Source organism: Diuraphis noxia, unplaced genomic scaffold (genome assembly GCF_037042655.1).
Source record: "Diuraphis noxia isolate RWA-SAM2 unplaced genomic scaffold, SU_Dnox_SAM2 contig0001, whole genome shotgun sequence".
Taxonomy (NCBI): Eukaryota; Metazoa; Arthropoda; class Insecta; order Hemiptera; family Aphididae; genus Diuraphis; species Diuraphis noxia.
The window spans coordinates 81096596-81120643 of NW_028301711.1; the positions used below are offsets into that span (position 1 = coordinate 81096596).

General features: G+C 28.5%; 3 protein-coding genes and 2 pseudogenes across 4 annotated transcripts in view; 2 read left to right on the forward strand and 3 right to left on the reverse strand.

Annotated features, from left to right (window-relative positions):
• Positions 1-1623, forward strand: part of LOC149062003 (uncharacterized) — a 33413-nt gene extending 31790 nt beyond the window's left edge. The window contains exon 6 of the mRNA XM_089218150.1: positions 1281-1623. Within this exon, the coding sequence (XP_089074276.1) occupies positions 1281-1310 (30 nt within the window). The 3' untranslated portion in view covers positions 1311-1623. The remainder of the gene's footprint in view (positions 1-1280) is intronic.
• Positions 1-24048, reverse strand: part of LOC149061989 (uncharacterized) — a 354191-nt pseudogene that overhangs the window by 296168 nt on the left and 33975 nt on the right.
• On the forward strand, positions 9840-14518 carry LOC107165678 (uncharacterized; annotated as a pseudogene). Its single transcript, XR_016190571.1, has 12 exons — positions 9840-9916; positions 10794-11000; positions 11105-11483; positions 11562-11768; positions 11838-11918; positions 11990-12360; positions 12450-12514; positions 13094-13262; positions 13846-13974; positions 14041-14190; positions 14257-14301; positions 14369-14518. The product of XR_016190571.1 is annotated as an uncharacterized LOC107165678 (transcript).
• On the reverse strand, positions 18345-19982 carry LOC149062006 (uncharacterized). Its single transcript, XM_089221433.1, has 5 exons — positions 19788-19982; positions 19170-19355; positions 19000-19102; positions 18714-18944; positions 18345-18553 (listed from the first exon to the last, which is right to left on the reverse strand). Exons 1-5 carry the CDS (start codon positions 19980-19982, stop codon positions 18345-18347), a joined length of 924 nt encoding a protein of 307 aa, XP_089077559.1.
• LOC149062007 (uncharacterized) lies at positions 21589-23363 on the reverse strand. The gene is made up of 2 exons (XM_089221439.1): positions 21878-23363; positions 21589-21801 (listed from the first exon to the last, which is right to left on the reverse strand). The coding sequence occupies exons 1-2, from the start codon at positions 23361-23363 to the stop codon at positions 21704-21706; spliced, it is 1584 nt and encodes a 527-aa protein (XP_089077565.1). The 3' UTR covers positions 21589-21703.

A 24048-nucleotide genomic window follows, 5' to 3' on the forward strand; every position in this document is an offset into this window, starting at 1 on the left:
TCTGTTTGTTAATAATAATAATTCAAAATATTGTACGATTTAATAAAAATAATATGATTCAATAGTCAATAATATAGTCATATTTCATGAATTTAGTCTATATATCTGTTTGATAATAATAATAATCTATAAAGAATATAAGAATATTCTTATAGTTTCTATTAGTTACTGCTTAACGTGAAGTTAAAATTCATAACAATAATAAATTAAATTTATGTACCTAATTGGTGTAATAATATTACGTAAATTACAAAATTTCGGTCACGTGAATGTGGCAGTGTCGCATTAATTAATATTCTATGCTCAATCGTATTGCTAAAAAGGTAAATTAAAATTATCGAGAAGTTCTCGATAAGTTCTCCACGAGAACCTTTTATTGCATTTTTTTACCTTATAGGTATACAATTTTTTATAAATGTTAAACTACAAAATAACTTGCACATTTTCGTGATTTTAATATATTTCGTAACAATTTGAACTTTAAACGCTTATAAAAAAAAATTATATTTCACAATATTTTGATTTTTTTAATTGTGGTACGTAACTTATGAGAAAGTAATTTATAAAAAAATACTTTAAAAGTTACATCTTTTAATAATATGTTATATTGTTTTTATTTATTATAAGTTATAACCGTCGATAATATATAGGCATCTAGCATATATACTTCTACGTTCTAGAACTATTACTTTATTTCTTTATAAATTGTAAATTTTAAATTTTTTATCGATATTTTTTTGTCCTGTGTGCTCTTAGCTATGCTTGCATCTAGTTTTTCGCCCAAAACGCCATTATTTACCCATTTTGTAATTAAATTTAAATAAGAACACTACAATACACTGTTAACTTACAGATAACTTTGCTTATCGGCGCTTAGTAACGAATCATATCCCATAAGTACATTTCATATTTAAATATATATATATGGGTTATACATATTATTATAATATGTATAATTTTTGAAATAATCATTATAATTTTTGCAATGTTGCCCAATAGTAATTTTAATGATTAATAGTTGAGCATAAGTCAGATTCAAACATAAAATTATTTATATTCGAAATTTTTCGTTGAATAAATAAGTAAAAATAAGGTTTCTACTTAATTATGAGTATCCGTAAATATAAAATTGCGTATATTGACCTTTTTTATACAAAATATAGCCTATAGGTACAGTAGGTATACGGTAATTGGTAATTACTAATTAGATAGAGTATACATGTGTTCACATTTATATTTGTGCTTTTTTCCGTTAATTTTATTTTTCGGGTTTTTTTCAGATTCACACACACACGCACCGTTTCTTGTAGTGCAATACGAATTTAATCGTAATTTAACAATAAACAAGAAGAACAAAATTATACACATTTCAAAATGAACGATGAATAAATGTCGTTTTGAATGTAGAATAAAAATGAGTACCAATTTTGAAGTACAAATTTACGACTCTGGCGTAGGCACAGTAAGTTCGCCATACATTTGCTACGCCATGCCCACGATATGGACGTTGATTACAAAAATACGCCTGGAAGTTGTATCAGATGATACGAAATTGGCTCAGAATGTTATAAGTGGATATATCATATATATATAAAAAAAACATACTTTTATGAAAAAAATACAAATTAGACTTTAAAATTATGCAAAGATTACAAAAATTGTATAATAAGGGATATTGAAAATTTCTTATTGATGTATCACACAAAATACGAATATAAAATTATTATTATCATTTATTTTTTTTTTTTAAACATTTTTATTATATTTTATAGTTTATACTTTGATGTATTTTATTATATATATATATATATATATATATATATTTTTTTTATTGATCTCCTCTGCCCATGAGGTATCCAAGCGTTAGACGGGTGTGGCCGATGCGTAATCTGTTTATAACTACCTATTGTCTTTTCTATTCGGAAGGAAATTAGGCCAATTGAAGACTGAGTTTTTTATTTTGGTCATCTGATTGAACCAGTGCGTTTGCCATTTTAATTGAATGCGTTTCTTGATTAGGTTTTTTAGATCTGCGTATGTTGTTATGTTTAATTTTTGAGCGTCAGAAGGTTTTGCCGCGGTCTTGGCGTATTCATCTGCTTTTACATTCCTTTCTATGTTGCTATGTCCGAGAATCCAGATATGTTAGATCTTTTGGTTTTTGAATGGGTTATTTGTTGTTGTATAAGTTTTGCTATGTCTGTTGTGTTCGTTGTATTTTTTAGACTTAGGAGTGTGCTCAAAGAATCTGAGAGTATTATGTTTATTTTTTGCGTATTCCCTTGATCAGTCATGAGTTCAATATTATTATATTTATTATATTTTATAAAACGAAGCTTATTTTATGTGAATATATATTATAGACGATTTTACTTATAGGCTTTTTTACAGGTTTATAGTGTTACCAGTGTTTAATAATAATAATTTGATATGAATAATTTTTTTTTGTGATAATCAATTAATATATTTTTAAACAATTTTACAAGTGGGTTACTAAAATGGATAATATTAAATTTGAATTTAATGATATTATATCATTGTTTGCGAAAAACAATTCTGAGCGGACACGGATTGACAGTCTAGGATATTGTAACTAAATAATTTATAATTTTTTTATTTAATATATTTTAACAACATTTGAACTTGAAACAATTATATACAAAAAAAATCGCGCCTATGTATTTTTAATATTTTCCAGCTGCTATTATATGAACTTATGGGGATCCTTGTATTAAATTTTAGAGGGGAGATGGTAAACTGCGGCCAAATTAACCTTTTTTTAAAAGTCAATATGTAAACTGCGGCAAAAAAAAATTAAGATTATACAATCTGCAGCAAAACCGATAAGATACATTATACAAACTGCGGCAATTTATTTTGTATACCTTCTATGTATATACCTACCATATACGTATATCGTTTAATTTGTCTTGTGTACAAATTGGTAAGGTAAAGTGTGGTTTACAAAATTACAAAATTTGGGTCTATCTAAACTTTACATTGAAGGAGTGTGTCTTAAAAATTTTCCTTCATCACACAGATGAAATTATATTTTTGGTCTCCCGTTCCTTGACCCTGACGAAGTCGAAGATTCGTTTGTTTTTGATTTAATTGCAGATATGCCAACTAATAATAAAACAGTACAATTTTGCGATTATTTAACAGAAACTTATATGCAAGACTTATTCCCTCCTTCTTTGTGGGCATCAAAAGAAGAAGTTATAACAAATAATGTATGTGAATCTTTCCATTCAAAATTTTATGCGTATTTTTATCATTATCATCCATCACTATATAAATTTATAGATGCTCTACAGGATATTCAAGTTGACACACATATAAAAATTAGAAGTGTAGGAGAAGGGGTAATACAAAAAAGAAATAAAGCGACAACGCAAAAATACAAATTTATTAACGAACAGCGAACAATTTCAAAACGAATTTCAAGATATGAATTTTTGAAAAATGTATATTTTAAGAATAAACGACAAAATGTTAATTAGGTACCTATTGTATTATCATTTTATTTTTTAAATTTAGTTTTTTTTTTTGATTATACGATCATTAAGATCTCTTAAAATAATTTTTAATAATAATAATAATATTTTTCAATTTTGAAAATTGTTTTTTCTTTATTTTTACGCCTAATACTCTAATTGTCTCTAGATAAATAGATGTCATAACATATATTATACACGATATGTATATAATATAGTATATACTATATATAGAAGGTATATAAAATTAATTACCACAGTTTGTATAATGTATCTTATCGGTTTTGCCGCAGATTGTATAATCTTAATTTTTTTTTGCCGCAGTTTACATACCGACTTTTAGAAAAAGGTTAATTTTGCCGCAGTTTACATACAGCCATTTCAGAGCGGAGTTGGTAAATTGCGTCCCGCAAAAAAGGTCATAGTTATATACTGTGTAAATTGCGGCCCGAGTATATTTTATACATACGTAAATTGCGACCGGGGATATTTGAAATGTACGTAAATTGCGGCCCGGGATATTCCGATTTCCGGTTGGTTATCTTTAATATTGATCGATAAGGATATCACTTGATGCACACTTATATAATATATTACTAGCCGCCAGTGTGCCGTGTGCATTTGATCGAAATATTTTGCACGAGTTTTTACATTGGTCTACAGTATTTACAGTATTTGTATTTTTTTTTAAATTTAATAACAATGGAAGTTATGAAAAGTGAAAAAAATAAAACGTTGAAAATAGTTGATGGTTTCAAATTTCGTTTTCAAAAACTTCTGAACAATGATATTCAACGTTGGTGTTGTACAGTCAAAACTTGTAAGTGTTTTTTTAAATTTAATAATAATAGTATATGTATAGATAGCTTTAAAGATCATAACCATCTACAACTTTCGGAACAAATTATAAATTTATAAATCTTATAAGTTTTTACCAGTATATTAATTCGAATTTTTATAATACTATTTTTTTCACTATACACATTTTTACTACCTAATATATTTTTTAATTATAAACAAAACAGCAAAACCAATATTTTTAACCATACCAATATGAATACAATTATATTGCCAGTCCTAAGTCTGAAAAATGGGAAGGAAAATATTGATTTCGTAACCCTTAATGTAATTTACATAACAATGACGAATGTTTAAGTAGGCAAATATATTAAAATATACCGGGGCCGCAATTTACGTATGTATATAATATACCGGGGCCGCAATTTACGTATGTCTAAAATATACCCGGTCCGCAATTTACATAAAAATTTGAAACGGGACGCAATTTACAGCGACCCTTTCAGAGTACTACTGGGAATTTGCGAATGTTTGTAGTTGGATTAAAAGTACCTTTCAGAAAAAAAATAAATAAACACGATTGCGTATGAAATTGTATGCAACGTTGTCAAATTTTTCTAATTTCATCAAAAAAAAAGCACTTCAAATTACAAAAATCATTTTTATTTCATTCATAAACATTTCAACGTTAATAATGTCTTTTCTATTTTTTTTATTACAATATTATCTAAATTAAAAAAGAAAAAACAAGTACCTACCTATATTTTAATTTATATTTAATATTAATCATTTATGAATGACTATATAATAAATATATTTCATAAAATGTTATTTTACAATATTAATTAATATAAAATAAGTATTTCTACTAAAATTTCAAAAATCACAAATAAATTTTAACGGGCCCACGGGCCCTTAAAGTAGCCAGGCCCCTGTATTCAAGGTCCATCAGACCCCCCCTTGTGGGGGCCCTGTATACTGGTATGAAAATTGGCAACAACACTTAAAACTTCGTTCGCCATCGTGTGTAGTTAAAAATCAGGTAAAATTGTACGGAATCGTGTTGCTTAAAAAGGTATCGCCGATAACGAACGTACGCAATCGTTTTTTACCTATTTCAAGTATACTGTATAGGTACGCATATTTGAAATGTATATTATGGTAATTAATTATTGGTTATCGGCTACATTTGACAGACGGGACAATCGTATCTATATTATCGTATCTAATGTTAACCTTATATTATTCTTTAAATTCTTTAAGATTTACTCAGAAAATACTCCATCGGATCGGCATTATACTTGTACTTTATTGTACTATTATTTGTCACTGGTGCAATTCCCGCAGACTCAATATAGACTATATTACACATACCTGATACCTACTTATTACGTAGACTCTTTTGTTATATGGCTAATGGGTAAACACCAACACAATACGGCATTAAAGCAGGGTAGATACCCAAAATTTTAGGTCTATATAGTAGAGGGGTAATTTAAAATTGTCTTTATATACAACCCAACGTTAGAGATCTTACCACTTTTGATTTCATTTTCATTAAGTACTCTTGTAGTGTTATATAACGTCAACTTCGAATTTCGATTTGAATATTGTCTATGAAGATCGATTGTTTTATTCAGTTTTTCTAAGAATTTGAATTTTCTTGGCATGGCAGGTAAGAATTACTTAAGTATAATTACGGATTTTTTTAACGTTTTAAAAATTTAAGTGTTACAAGTTTTATCCGTAAATCATCAGTTTTTGAGTAATGCAGAAAAACATATTATGGTAATGGTTCTAAACCTCTTTATAATATACATAATTATTAAAACATAAACTATAATAGTATAATATTAGAAAACCACCTCGGGTAGTTCAAAGGATAAAAACCTTATTATTACCTATTTTATAAGCACATAATCGTGTGCGGCTACTCACTCAAATTTAAATTCACTGTTTTCAATTTTTCGAGTTATAACTTAATAAAAGTAATAAGAAAACTTACTGCTGTAAACAGTGATTCATAATTTATACATGTTTGATTCCTAAAAAGAAAAAAGTTATGGTTACAATTTTTATGAAAACGTTGAAATACAAGTTTCCGAAGAAAAAAATCCGAAATTTTGAAGGAGTGCTAAACTAGAATTATACTTTGTAACGTCACAGCATTTTTTGCACTAATATTATTATAATCACAAACATACCTGTACCCATATTGCCACTAATGAGCGTATCTTATTTATATATTGTATGATTATCGCGCGCTAATGCAGAAATGACCGCAGTATTAGGTAACAATTGTTCCCCGGCCCCCACAAACCCGCAGTGTACGGTGTCCACAAGTCGCCACACACGGCCGCCGTTGCTGTCGGCGCTTTTGTCGCGTCCGGCGGCACCGCACCGGCAGAACAGTTCTGAACACCCCGAAATTATTGTGTCATCCCACGAAACGACTACACTGACCTGCCCCACTCAACACGAAAAGCTCCGCCGCCGGCAACTGGACAGCACCGTCGCCGGGTCACCGCTCAACCAAAATCATTTTTTTTTTTTTTTTACCTACACTTGGCCTGGCCGGTATTTCGTTCAATAATTGCTGTCCACCTGCTTTTCGACAACAATAACTCGACACCCATTTATTTGCAACGACGACGAACAAGTCACGCGACAACCGACTTCAGAAAAAACACTCAAACTGCCGTCACCATTTTCGACTCATGCAATCATTATTCTGTATTTGCCATGTGCCAAAATTATGTTCTATTTCGCATTTGCCATGCGCCCAATTTATTATATTCATAAAAAAAAAACACATCATATTATAGCTATTATATCTTTCCTCTTATTATTATTTATAAATTGTAATATTAAATATGATCCTGATAATACCAATTTAATATACCCACGTGATTACCCGAACACAACTCTTATTATTTTTTAACATTATTTTCCCCTTTAATTAAATCCTCGGCATTCATTTGCCGTTGCGTGTGCAAAACCTGTGAGCTCCACCGACTTGGCCCTCGGGTCATCACGCGGTGCGGCTCACAGGTCGCGACAAAAGTGTTCCCCTTTTGTCGTGGGTGGTTTACGGAGCTCTAAAAAGCTCCGTATTCTCTCAACTTACATTCCATATAATATTATATGAATACATAAATTAATTAATTATTAGAGAGTGGATTTTTATGAAATTGCTCAAATGCATATTTTTCTCCTATTCACATTTTTGGATTTTTCTCAGAAATGTTCACAAATCATAGCATTTTGAAAATAATGGTATACATTATGCTTATTTCTGCATATTTAATGATTTTTGCACATTTATGACAAATTGAAATTCATTGCATACCTAAGCGAATTTTTTTTTATAAAAAAGATATAAAATAATATTTTATCAAATAGAAAAATAGTAAATAAATTATGTGGGCACTAAATAGTAATTGAAATAAATATGAGACAAACTAAATTTGTTTTTTCTTTTAGTATATACCTTATTATAATCAATATAATATTACTACCTAATAATTATTATCTTAATTGTTCAATTTATATCTAAGTAAGGTAAAAATTTTGCATTTTCTTATCATAATTTATTTAAAGGAATTTTTTCTTGTATATTTATTGCATGTTTCCACGATTTTGACTAAACCTATACATATTAAATGACATATTTTGATACTCATTAGTGCAGTGTTTTTCAATTTTTTTTGTTATAGGATCCCATAAATTTAATGTAAAACTGTCAATGCCCCCCTAACAATTTTATTATTATTTAATAACAGTAATCTAACATTAGAATTTATCGACAATGATTTATCATATGGTCGGTTATAATATATCTAAATATTTCAAGGCCCCCCAGCCCCAGATTCAGTTTAGTGCATAAAATCTGTGCTCTACTCATAGATATGCTATAATAATTAGAATACTTAATTAACTACAAAAGTAACAAGTATACTCATAGGCTGAATTAAGTTTAAATTGGGGGGGGGGGGGGCAGTAAAATGTTTATAAATAATACAATTATTAAACAGGTACCTACTTTTAATTTATAAATTATCAATTTATTGTAGAAATTGCATAAATATATTATTATTATAGTTAGATTTTATGACAAATATAAAATATGATATGTTTGTTTAACATACGAATTGAATAATGGTTACCCACCGAATGGTGGTGGTACAAGTACCACTATACAAGGTGAAAACCTTAATTCAATTATTTATAGAGTTACGAGTACCATACAAATTGGGTAGTACGCGGTACTAGGTAAACTAACTATTCAGCATCAATTATATAGTTATAGGTAACATCAGTCTTGGGTAGTATTCGGAATAAAGTATTCCAAATACAATATTCGGAATACTATTTAGGTATTCAGAATACTTTTGAAAATACTTTTCCTAAAAGTATTTTATGCAGTATTCAGAATACCTTCGAAAGTATTCCAAATACTATATTCGGAATACTTTAATAGCAGTGCTCATCTTGACAAAATTAAAGTAGGTAGGGAGACTCTGTTAACTTTAAAAAAAAGGGCGTCCCCACCACTTGTCAAACATTACAAAGCCGTGGGGGCTATGCCCCCACACCCCCTTATACACCTCTTTGAATCATATAGGAAATATTTATGAATAATTAAATTAAAAAAAAAAAATTATGTAAATATTATATTGTATATTATATTTTTAACTTATAAAATCAAATATAACAAACTCAAGACCAATTGAAACAAAACAAAAAAAAAAACTATTTATTTATATATGTTATCACTTAACACGTACATTTTAATAAAAATTAAAAATTCAGAATGATGGCAATGATGGCATGATTTAGCGTCCCATGCGTTACCCTTAAAAATAAAAGTAGGGGTACGCTGAAATTTCTGAATAATTAGTTAGGGTACTCCGTTCCCCTGCGTCCCCCCCCAAGTCGAGCACTGTTTAATAGTATAACAATATTAGGATTTTAGTATTTTATCATCTAAATTTGCAAAATGTCAAGCTATTTGGAACAGACAGAACCGTTCTAGTCAAATGGCCCACATACTTAAAACCAATTCGGATGTACCTATACTTAAAAACTCCCAATGATACCCGTTAGAATCTCTGGTTTGATGCTATGAAATTTCTTATTATTCATTTTAAAATGAACCCTTCTAAATTTTACGAGATATGTGATGCTGTTAAAGTTAACCGTTTTTCTAAAGCCGATATATAATTTTTGGACGAGTATTTACTAGTAATGGAGCCTCTGCATGTGTGCTAAACTTTGCAAACTCGACAAAGCAAACTTTGGGGATTTTTTTTCCTGTGGATTTTTTTCCCGGAGGTTTTTTTCTGGGGATTTTTTTCCGGGTACCCTGTCTAGATGTATACAAGGGTAAAAACATATGTATTTTGGTTACTTATTGCCATCTATCACATCATTCAAACAAAAATATGATGATATTCTATCGAAAAAAAAAATTAATATTTCCTGGTTATTTTGTTTAAATAAATACTTTTTACCAGGCATGTAGTCCTAAAGTTATTTGTGAGTATGCTACATATGTGGCAGCTTTTGTCATCAACCAGGCCCGTAGCCACGGCGGGAAAGGGCGTTGCCACCTTAAAAATGTTAGACAGACATTGTTTTATATATAACGCCCCCCCCCCCCCTAAAGCTTGCTTTTCCCCACCAGAAAATTTGGTCTGGCTACGGCCTGCATCAACCCCTCCACCTCCACCTCCTTTCAATTATATAATTAGTTATTATTTTATTAAGTTGATTTTAAATTATAATAACTTTAACAATGTAATTACCTAATATTATTATAAAGTATATTTATTTATCTAATACATAATATAATAATACTTCTGTCAGCTAGTTTAAAATAATTTTTGTTAAGTGGGTATACGCATGTTTTTCAGCGCATACTTCCGGTCTCAAGTTTTTTTCTTTAGTATGCTCTCTTTTAAAAATTTGAAAAGTGGGTATGCGCCGCATACTCACGCATACCCTCCACTACGTCCCTGCTTTTTACATTCCTTATTTAGTATGTATTGTATTCAACTGTGCCTGTCCTGGTAAAAGATTTTATACTTTAATAATATTATTAATATTATTCATAGAAGATAATAATTGCAGACAATCATTATAAATATTATAAAAATTTATTATAATATAATATTTAAATCATAAACAGTTATAGTTAGGTATATATTATAATTTTAATTTGCAAACAATATATTATAATATATTTAAACATTGGCTATAATTTCCCAAAAGCAATTATTATTTTATTAATATCTATAACAAAAAATATTTTAAAAGTATTTGGAATATTTTTATAATATTCTAAATACTTTATTCAGAATACTATTTTTTGGATGTATTCGAATACATATTCGGAATACTATTTGTCTTGAATATCCGAGAATTTATTCCAAATACTTTTAAAAAGTATTTTACCCAAGACTGGGTAACATACAATAAGTTTCTTAATTTATTTAGATATCTAAGATGTGCCAGAAGATACGCTGGTTGCAGAGTTACAGCACGTATAGGGTTAGAACCAGGAGCAACAGTAATTCTTGGTAATCAACAACATACGCACCATCCACGTTCTTTGGATGTACGATTATTTCTCAACACATTGAGAGAACGCGGTGGTCGAGAAAATGCTACTCCGGCTCAAATTTACAATGAATTAGCACCACAGTAAGCATACGAGTATTACTATTTTTTTTATTAAATCAAGGCAACTATTTATATTGATGAAAAAGTATAAATAGGTAAAAATAATTTTTTTTTATTTAATTCAGAAATGTAAGAGCAGCAGTTGTTGTTGGTAGACCAGCTGCTATCCGGACTATAGCTCGCGCAAGAAGGAGATTGAGCCCCCCAATTCCAGAATCTCTTCAAGAGTGGGCAGATATTCTAAATCACCCGGAGTGGCAACAACGATTGTTATGGTGTAACGGTACCAACAATTGTTTTTTCCAGGGACGACTTGATATTTTGAATGGAGGTGTTCCTAGATTTGCTGGGCTTGTTTTTGCCAATTCCACATTTCTACGGTCAAACAATTTTCATTTTGCAACAGTCCGTACCATCTGCATAGACGGTACATATCAAGTGCGTCCCAATCATCCTGCAGACATAGCACAACTTATTACGATACAAGTTGTGTTAAATAATATTGTAAGATTTTAATATTTTAACTTACACTTTTATTATTTAGTAGAACTGTTTCGATGAGTTTAGCTTTTGGTATTTTAGGCGATCCCGATAGTCCATGGGCTACTGGTAGATTCCACAACTGAATCATACTGCAGATTTCTGCAATTCATGCGTAATGACTTACAACTTAGTTTAGAGTACCAAAATGTGCATGTCATTACGGACTTTGAACAAGGTTTGAGAAATGCAGTCATGATGGTGATGCCTGAAAGTGTAAATACGGGCTGTTGGTTTCATTACATCAGGGTAAGTTAATACAATTTAAATTTAAATATTGTATTACCTAAAGTTAATCAATTTAATGAATATATTTAGAGTATAATTCGATTCATTCGATCTAACCATTTGGTTAGACTATGTAACACCAATGCTGATGCTCGAAGAATTGTGAGAATGGTAATATAACAAACCGTTTATCTACTTATAAACTTATACTCTATAATAAGCTATATGCAAATATAATACAGTTGATGGCTTTACCACATTTACCATCGGATATGGTAGAATACCATGGAAACCAGTTTTCCATTAGCCAAGGTTTCTTAAACATTCAACATTTGGGGGAGTAATTGATAATATAGAATAAGTAATATAAAAATAATATTTTAATTATTATCTGTACCTAAAAAAGCTGTTTTCTTTTCAGTAAATCAGTACAACTTAAATAATGAGTTGAATGTACTAATTGTATACTTTCAACATTATTGGATGGACATTGTGGGCCCTCAAAGGTTTACAGTATACAGACTGCGGCATAGAACCAATAATTTTATTGAATCGTATCACGCTTCTCTTTTACGCCGAATGGGACAACATCCATCTTTATATGTATTCTATGGTAAGTAATAAAATTAAGTTTAATAATTGATACAAACAAATAATTAAAGCATGTTTATAGTTAAAAAATATTTTATTTTTTATTTTTAGACCATTTGAGAAGTATAGAACAACAATCCAGAATGGATTTTTCAAGGGCGATTGATGGACTACCGGTAAATTAATTTTTTATATAGTTTGCTATAATATGTGTAATTTGATAAAATAAAATTTGATATTATATTCATTTATGAATGTATAAATTAGGCTTATAAAAATATAACTTTGCTTATAAATACACAATAAACAATAATTACCAACAGTAATAATTTTCATAAATTAGAAATATTAGGTTTAAAAACTAGGGTAGGTGGTGATTTTGAAGTCAAGATTATTTATTACAGTTATAACATTTAATTGTTGCAAGTAAGTTGTCAAGTGTTTTTAGTTGTTATCTAAATATCATTTAATATAAATTTTAAATAATTTAATGTTAATATTTTAATAGTAGGTACGATTCTAATTGTATTTGAATTATAATTATATATTTATACATATACTATGTAACAGAAAGATATGACAAATGAAACATATAAAAACATATAAAAGATATTAGGTACATTCTGTCATATCTAACTATTACACACTGTATGTTAAGTAGGTATACAAATATTGCAAATGTCTAGAGAAACATTAACAAAAAAAAATAATACATTATATAAATGTACAATGAATTGTGTCTTAATTATTTTAAGGTGAGACGTGTAACTTCTCATATGTATCCACAAAATATAGTGACATTAAATGATGCGTGGCTACGGGCTGAAAACAGTCAGTATACCTTAGAGGAGTTCCAAAGATATACAGCACATACACCAGAACAAATATTGATGGCAGAAATTGGAGAGCCAGTATTTGTGGAAAGTGAGTTTTAATTCAGGGCCTAAAATACATCTGATTTCATGGGACAAGCTTACTAATTTAACTGTTATTTTGGGTATTGACAGATTTTTATACCAAAAAAAATCTATCAAGGTTGTAACTCTCAAAATCTCCCCTCTTTTATGTGCCTCTTACCTTATACATTAATATTATTTATATTATAATGGCACTAAAAATACTTAAAATAAATACAAGTATAAGTTCAAAATATTTTAAATTGTATTGAAATTCATAAATGTTTGTTATTGCCTACTTATTTCTGCAATCAAAACAAAAAACATGTTATAAGACTTGGGACACACATTTGTCATTTAAGGTACACACTTTGATTTTGAGGGAACACAGTATTTTAGGCTCTGAGTTTTATTATTATTCTATCTTAAACACATAATTCACATCAAAAATAACTATAAAAACATTCATATTCTACAGATTTTAATTCAAAAAGTATGATTATTCATTGCAATACAACATTACTTCATTTATACTAGTATATTCCATTTACATTGGCCATACTTCATTTGAAATTGTTCTACAGTTTAAATCTAACATTGATGGATTTCAGATAATCTCCAGGACTTGGATCTAAATCTACAAGCTTTGCCACCTCCACTTCAATTAATGGATCATCAAATGATTCCAGATGAACGTGGACGAAGAAGACGGGGACAAGGTAGAGCTCGTATTCCTGAAAGTAATATATTAATTAGGTATATAATCATTAAAGGTCACTAAGTTTTAATCAATACTTATCCTTAAGATGAACAAGGTCCTCAAAGAATGCGTGGAAGGCGTGGGATACATCCTAGAAGAGGGCAAAGAGCCAATAGATGCAGGTGACAAGTCCCCAGAGGACTTGTTGCTGAGGCATGGGCAGAATTTTATGCCGAACTATCAGAGGACGACGAAGGTACTTCAAAAAGAATCAAAATTTAGCTAACAAGATTCTATTTATTGATATTTACTTTGATTTTAGATATACAGCCACAATTAGCACCGGTCCAGGAACCAATTCAAGAAAGTAAGAAAATAAATAAAATAGATTGATTAATATTTCTAAGTTATTGATGTATGTTATATTAATATAGATATTGCTGAAATTTGCATAATATGCATGGATGAGGAGGTGTCAGTTATAATAATACCTTGTAGGCATACATTTTGCGTCGTTTGCGTACAGCGCCTTCAACAAGATGCATTTGAAGTCTGTCCTTTATGCAGAGGAAATATTAATGCATGGGAAAATATGTAAATATAATTTTAGTTTTAAGTATAGTTTTCAACAGTTTTTGTTTTTAAAATATTTTTTATATACCTATTTGAGTTTTTGTTGTTTTATTTTTTTTAATTGTAATAGTTGTTTGAAAGATTTTGTTTTTATTTTTATGTTAAATATGAGTAATTAAATATATATAAATATTTAAAAAAAATAGTTACTTATCTACTGTAGTCGGCAACAATCGTCAATCACGGCTAAATGAATACTTTAGCTATTTAGTATTTAGCCATGCGGCATGCCGCCATGCTAATAATAAGTCAATAAGCCATATTTAATCTTTTTTCTTTGCTGAGTAAAGAATAGATTAGAAAATATAATAGATAAGTATATAAGTAAAGATTTGGACAATTGTTTACTGGGACAATAATTTGTTGACACCACTGCACCAGTAATACTGTGGTAATACATTCCTTTTTATATATATTTTTTTTTCCTAATACGTTTCGTATTCCAAATGATAATTGTCCCCATACGATGAATATCTAATTATAATTGTTCTAATAACCAATTCTCCAAATATTGGGAGAACTGCTTATTAGGACAATAATATTTTGGGAGAACTGAAACACTCCCGTTATTTATATTATATTTTAATTTACAACCAATACAATAAGTATAATAGGAATAATATAAAATATAAATAGAACAATATTCGTTTATACCAATAGATATTAATATTTCGTAATACTGATTAGTGATTATCTAAGAGCATCGGGATTTTTATTAATAAATTCCAACATTATATTATTTTCTTCGAATGAAAATACTCGTTTTAACTAGAATTATAAATAATATAATTAACTTTATAAAATTTGAAGAAACCGATATTGATTTTAAATTTTAATCGGTTTTTCAAGAACGGTTTTTCAATTCTATGGTTTCGGTTTGGGTTTTATAAACGGTTTTTTAAAGGCCTCTGTAGATGAATTCTGTAAGTCGATAAGTTAGCTTAACGACAACTTTCAGTTCGTTAAGCTATCGGAAGCTGTGTTATCGACAATTAAAAAAAAAGAGATTCTGTAATTAGGTTTTCGATAAGTTATCGATATTTGTCGTTAATAAAATCGATAACAGACCTTAACGATAGTGCCACTTTGAAACCCCTCGTTAACGTTTAACGAAACATATTTGTATGTGTTTCTTCATCGTAGACTTATAATATAAGTTTATTATAAGCCTATGTTCCTCATTCTTCAAAACGATAATTATGAAAATATACATGACAAAATAAATGTTGTCAATTGTCATGGAAAAATGTTGGCTTTTGAGTACTTGAACTATGATCAAATAACAACTACCTAATAGTTATTTTCTTAAATGCATTGTTTTTTCTTTTATTATTTTAATCAAATTTAATTTAAGTATGGCTCTTGCTTATTTGGCTTGGGAACAGATTTTTTTGGAAGAAAGAGTTCTTATAATTGGAAGACGTTTAGAAAGAAGAATACTTAGGGATGGTCAAAACCCTTTTGAATTACCAAATGATGAATTCATGGGTGCATTTCGTTTGAGCCAACAATTGGTTATAAATATAATTGATGCATTGAGGACATCATTACAGCATAAAAGAACATCTGGATTATCTCCTGAATTACAAGTAGGTATCTATAAAAAAAATACTAAATAAAACTATTATTCAGTTATTGTAATTGGCAATAATATTTTTCCAAACAAATATTCAAATGAAAATAAACTATTAGAAAAAAATCAAAGTATTAAATATAAGAAAAGTATTTAAAATAGGTACCAATGAAAATACTTCATGCTGAAAGTATTTAAAAAATTATTCACTACTTAAAAAAAGTATTTGAATACTTTTACTCAAATACTTTACAGCACTTATGAAGGATAAACAATTACTTGTAATGTTTATTATCAGTGTTGTTTTTTGAACTCATTTAAACACAGATACAATTCAGAAAGTATTTAAAATATATCAGAAAAAAATTTAAGAACCTAATAAATACTTGACGTGTTTAAACACTTTTTAATTGTAAAATCCAGTATTAAAATTAATTTTATAGTTAATAATTTATAATTTAAAGTTGTAATGTCAATTGTCAGATATAGAACTTGGTATAATATACTACCTACCTCATTATATACTAAAAAAAAATGATAATACTCTAATAACAAATTGTAATATTAAACTTTAATAACAATTAATAATAAATGGTTGTTAATGAAATCTACATAAAATAAATAAATATTAAAATCAATGTGAAATAATTAAATTTTAGTTATAAATAAAATAATAATATAATGATTACCAAAAAACAAATTGAAATGTGATTCGATGAACAGATAATTTTGTTCAATTTTGAAAAGATTTTACAAAGAAGTATTTGATTTTCAAATACAAATATGCATATCACAATATTTAAAATAGTTTCCAAATACTTAATTTAAAAATTATTTTAAATATATTACAATATTGCCTATTACCTAAATATAAATATATTTGTTTAGGTGTTAGTTTGTCTTCATTTTTATGCACAAGGGAGTTACTAAAAAGGATTAGGTGGTAATAGTATATTAAATATTAGCCAACCTTCGGTTAGTCGATGCATACATTATGTTACTGAAACTATTAATCAGCGTCTGTTACGAAAATGGATTAAATTTCCAATGACTAGTGCTGAAAGACAAAGAGCTCGAGAAAATTTTGCACACGCTCCTCAACCATTTGAAGGTACAATTGGTGCCATTGATTGTACATACATACATATACTTGCTCCTCGGCAACATGAAGAAGCATATGTTAACCATCATGGTAAACATTCATTAAATGTGCAAATCTGTAAGATAAGTTTTTTTCATCTTACAGTATTGTTTTTTATACTTTAAATTACCTATGTCCTATATCATAGATTGTAAATTCAAAATTACAAGTTTTAAATATTAATGCGAGATACCCTGGTGCTAGAAATGACTCGTATATTTGGAGTATGTCACCAGTGCGTCGTGGAATGGAGTACCATTATAATAATGGTGAACGCCAAACATGGTTAATAGGTACCTATTTAAGATACATAAAAACATTTTTTTCTTTTTTTTTAACTAAGATAATAATTTATATTATTATTATAAATGTATATTTAAGGAGATGCTGGTTATCCGTTAGAACCATAGCTGATGACTCCATTGCCACACTATCCAGAAGGTACTAGACAGTTTGAGTATACTAAGAAAATTTGTAAAGCTAGGAATGTAGTAGAACGATTTTTTGGGGTGTTAAAAAGCATGTGGAGATGTTTGTCTTATCAGAGAGTGCTTATGTATTCACCTGACATGGCAGGTAAAATTGTCAATGCATGTGCTACTCTTCATAATATTCCTATCCATTGCAATCTACCTACTCTTGAAGATTTTGATATCATTGATCAAGAAAACAATCAAGATGAATTACTTGAAAATCAACCTGAACCTGAATTTGACCCAGCTCTAATCGGCAATGAAAGAGGACCTTGAGCAATTGCTCAACGTATTCAAAAACAATTAATGTTGGAACAGTTTGGAAACTATAGAGATGGAAACAATGATCAATAAAAATGCATTACAAATTAAAACTATAGTATTTATTATATTTTAATATTTTTTAAAATAATTTATTATACATTCTTTTTCATTACATAACAAATATATTAATCATTTTTATTTAGGAATTTAGCATAACAAATTATAAACATTATTAAAATAAACTGATAAACCTTTTATCATAAAAACATAAATTAAGTAAATGATTTGAAATAAGAATTTCAAAAATTTATAGTTTATTTATAACTTTAGTATAGATTTCTATTATAAGTTTTTCGTTTTCCAACCTTTTTTTTATCATTATCCGCTAACTTTTCCAATGCTGTAGCAATAGTTGTAAGTGCATCAGCTATTTTAAAATTTGCTTCAACTTCTTTTTCAGCAATCAATGAGAACGCATCTCTGGCAGTCTGTAGTTGATTACCTAATTTCACTTGCTTTGCATTATTTGTCAACACTATGAAACCAATCAATAAATAAATATTTTGTATAATTAAGTTTTAAAAAATATACAACACAACAAATTAATAATATTTTTAATTTAAAAATAGGTACATGGGTACATATTTATATTAGAATTTACCCATTAAACTACAACTATAATGAAAAATGTTTACTTTGCTTTTTTTGAATTGATTGAGATGCTCCTATTGAAGCTGAAATTGGAGTTGCTAGTAAATTACTTTTTGGAGTAGATTGGGATGGTCCTATGGAAGCTGAAATTGAAGTTTCTTGTAAAAGATGTTTTGATGTAAACTCATCTTCACAATAAGGATGTAATACTACATAGTTTTCATCAACTGTAGCTAACAATTCATCCAGATCATTTATGTTCTCATTTATTGTAACTAAAAACAGATGCAATCATTAAAATGAATTAATACTAATCATAACAATACAAACCTGGCACTGGATCTATATCGGTAGTTTGCCTCAAAGTTAACACTGAAGGTTCAGCATCAAATATGACTTGATCTCCAGCAACTAAACGTTCAATATTATCCTCCTAAAAATAATATAAGTAAATTTAAAAAACTCTATAAGCAATAAATCTTATTGATATTTTATAATACTTGTTCTTCTGGCCAAGAGTCTGCACATTCAGTTCCTTCTACATAATCATGACCCATTAAACCAAAGACTTTTTTATCCAAATCACTTAATGGAGGTAGATCTATTTTTTTATTTCCAGTTTTCACACGAACTGCTCTGAGTGCTCCTACTTTTTTAAAAGTTTTGGTTTTTTGGTCTCTCCATGACTGCAAATTAAAGACAAATAGAGAAATTGTAATGGGCAACGGTGTGGTAATATATTAATATAACATTCTGGATATTACATTATTTTAAATCAACAATTACATATACTATTTTAGTCCTCCTTCTTTACTACAAAAAATTCACTTGTAATGTAATTACTATTTGCATAAGCACAAGTAAATGATTACAAAGTTGATCAAACTTTTTTTTAAATTATTTTGTATTATTTAAATTATTTAAATTACAACTTGAATTGTTGACTTTAAATGCTGTATAAGTTACATAGAAGTGCTTAAATTAAACATTTGTAATTTAATGAATTTAATGAATACCTCCATAATTTATTTTCAGCTTCATCTAAACTTAGCAGTTGTCTGTCTTTTAGTTTTATTTTTAGATTTTAAAATTAATTGATGGCGTGTTATAGTTAGTACATCTTTGTCTAAAACTAATTTTTCAAATAAATTGTTCCGTGTTATACACGCATAATTACCGGCTAAATGTTTTATTGTATCATATTCTTGACAACACATAGACTCTTGATCTGTTGTCATAACTACACATTTTTCACATCTACACCAATTACGAGTTCCACTTCGATTTTCGTAATTCACATATTGGTTTACCATGATACTCCAAAACAGTATCAATTTCGTCGTCATTTTCATATTCATAATAAATAAATATGTGTGTGTGTGTGTGTAGCATATAAGTATTGAGTATATTATATCATTAATCGTGGTGTGTAGTGTGTAAAATAGTAAAATACGAAGAATTAGATAAGATAGCGGCGGTCGGCGGACCCGTTGTTCGAACGCCACGCGCCGCTTGCCATGTCGACGTGCGGTTTAACCAAAATGTCTCTTTTAAGATTTTTAATATTTAAAAAACTAAACATCATATTGCAATTCTGATACTTGCATCGTCTTAAACACATAAAACCACATATTTACATGTAAATTAAATTGCAAAAATAAAATGTTTAGGTTGATAAATCGTTGTGTGAAGCGAGGAACTTTTACACGTATAAGATAGGCAATTACGATGACTCCGGCCCAGTGACGTCACGCGGCTATTCTACATCTCTTAATATCTCTTAAAGTAATATTTTTTTTTACATCGTATCTTCACAAAATCATTTCATATAACCATAACTACAATAATTTAACATTTAAAAAAAATTTAAAGAATTTTTTTATTTGTGTTGTGTGCTCCTTTAAGAAAGAATTTAATAATGCGATTGCGATAAGTCGATAATACGATTGGCCTGACGGCCGACATCACAAAACGATAATACTATTGTCTATTTTAAGAACTACGTAGTTCACCGTTTAATAGAAGTCAAATAACATTTGGCCTATGCCCTCTTGCCCTGCTCTGAATACGGCACTGCCTCCTAGTTCCAACCTAATTGGGTCTATGCATAACATGCCATACTTTGACGCGGGCCCGCGTAATAGCCGTTTGAATTCAAACGGCCTTTGCGCGGAAACCCGCGCAATTACATCTCTTTTCAACCGCCAATCGACGACGGACGACACCGACACGCGATAAGCGCGCCTGGAAACAGTCTATCCGCCGAGACTCCGAACCGGTCGAGAGTAGAGTGAGTTCTCTGACCCGACAGCATATTACCATTCTGCACATCAAATAAAACCCATACAAAAATACGGCTTTCTCATTGGTTCATCATTTGGCGCGATAAAATATTTTAATTATTTATTATAAATTATCCATACAATTAATATATTATGGATATAAGTATTAAGTATATATTATTATATTATTAGAGAACTTATATATATTATATACGTATATTATATATATATATATATTATATACGTGTTTAAATTTCATCAACAAATTAAATTATTATTATTATAATTAAGTATAAACATAATTAGATACCTAGCATAATATATAATATACATATATATATATATATTATTTTAATAATAATTATTATAAAGTAACTATCATAGTCAAATAGAATAATACAAATTAAACAAAGTTCTGTATAGGTATACCAAAGCATTTCTTTTGTTCAAATTATTTATGCAAACAGTAGTACCATAGACAAATACTATTTTAAAATATTTTATACATTTAGTATATACATATATATATATATATTATTTTAAATATTTAAAGATTTAAAATATTTTTATCATGGTCAAATAGAATATCTTTTGTAGACATAATATAAAGAGTATAATTTTAAATTACCATGCTCAAACAGTAGTACTATTTAAAAATATTTGTAAGTACTATGTGTTTAATAATTGAGTATATTAATTAAATTATTTTATAGCACAATTAATAGTTACAAGCACTTATAAGTTATAATAGTTTAATGAGATTTTGCATTTGGTGCACAATCAGTAACATTTTTAAATAAATTTCTAGGTTTCTTTTTTTGGTTTCTTTGTTCTGTTGAAGCAGGTCGACCTATAATATTATAATTTAATAAAATTAGTAAATCATTAAGCAATAAGTATGTTGTAGTTAATAATTATGAAGATACCTGAAGGTAGACGTTTACTTCCTCTGGTTATTCCAGGTTTTCTCCTTGAAATTGTTGTTGGTTGCACTCTTATAGCAGCACCATCCCTTTGTCTTAGTAACGTTGATTTAGACCCTGCAGTTGCAAGAAAAGTATTAAATTGTCCTTCAGAATTAATTTTTTCTAATCTGCTTTTAAATTTTAATAAATTATCATAAGACGAACCACCAAACTTTCTAACGTTATTTATCATTATACTTTGTATATCTTTCAAAATTAAAAATGATTTTTTTTCATCCATAATATCCTCTTTAAATTTATCCACTATTGTTTCATCATTTTTCATATCATTTTCATTACCAACTTCTTCATTACATTTTATTATACTATTAGCTTCATTACTTTGAACTTGTTTATTTGTTTCATGTTGTTGATGTAGAGTTTCTGTTGGTATTAAACTTTCATAAAACGTTGGCGGAGGTGCTCTATCACCTAATGCAAGTTTTGATATTAAATATTTATCTTCAACTGTTATTGGAGGAAAATTAATTCCAGTTGTTTTAAAATATTTATAAACAATGCATTGGTGTTTGCAAAATTTTCCATGAATACCTGCTTCACATGAACAAACACCAATATTTGGCTCAACACAATACATCATTTTTTTATTTTTTTCACTTGGGACATAAAATTCTTCATTGTCAACATATATATCTTCTTTAGTGACATAATCAATTTTTTTAATTAATTTTTGAAAAAACAATCGAGCAGTAGAATTTCTATCATTGGAAAATTCTAAAAATTTTTTTTTATAGTATTCCTCCAATTTTGTACAACTAAAGTCAATCAGTGAAATAACATTGTAAGCTTTAACGCGACATAATATATTTTCCTTGAAAATTCTTACTGATACTTCACTGAAGTTGTTGGTTTGATGGCCTCTATTAGTATGATCCCTCCAAGCTAAACACCAGTTTTCTTTGTATTTCCAATGATGAACAGTAATGTATTTTTGCCACATAGGATAGTTACTTCTAATATTCATAGTTTCGATATATTTTTCTTGTGCCTCTTCAGAAGTCTGCGCATATAACATTTCCCTAAAAGCTTTCATCATAGGAGGGCGATCTTCTTTTTTAATACTATTTTTACTGTCCCACAGCCATCTCCAAACTGATTGTAGTACATGGAAAATGCAAAGTAGCGATCTCGACTGTGGCCACACAGTTTTCAGTGCATTAATTTCGGCATCTGAGTTATCTGTCAAAAATAAAGATGGGTAACCTTGACCACCAAATGCGTCTTTTATATTTTGCTTTATTAAATTAAATCCACTCGAATATGATGCTTCACTTTGGCCTTTGGATATAATTACACCTAGAGGAGCTGCACCAGCAGCACATGGAGTTAGTAAAAATGTAATGCAATGGTTTTCAGGATCACAAGAACTAGTTGAATCGACAAAGACAATATCTTTGGATAATGGCAAATCATGAGCTCGTTTCATAATTGGAGTTAAAATAAGAATAACAAATGGTTGCTCTTGGAAGTATAATGAAATCCCATTTGTAGCATAAGTTTCTTTTTTTTCTTCTAGTTTCTAAAATAAATTGAAAACAATTTCAAGTAATATTCTATAATAGAATGTAATTCAAAATTTTAATTAATTACGAAGTAGCATTAAAGATTATAGGAAATAATTTGTAATAAATTACATCCAATATCTATTCTATCTACAATAAAACCAACACTTATTAAATACTCAACATCTGTAATGTCAAGTTATATTCTCACTAAATACCAAATATCCAAATGAAAATGAAATATTGAATATTTTTAATTTGTAATATACAATTATAAAATATAAAAATGCTAATTTTAGTGCTTAAATACATGCATAATTTAACTGATAACTGTATATAATAATTAAGCTCTTATAAATACTTATAATACTTGAAAAATGAAAATATAAAGTAAAATCTGTAATATGATTATGAAAATATAAGTCCACTTGATTTGGTTTACTATTCTGATGCAGTATAATAAATTTCAAAATTATAAGTACCTATTTATAATTTATAATGAAAAATATTTTATATTAAGTTACATCAATAATAATAATAAATTGAAATAATATATTCATCAAATAAACTATTAAACATATATATTTGATTACCATAATTACTCCTTGA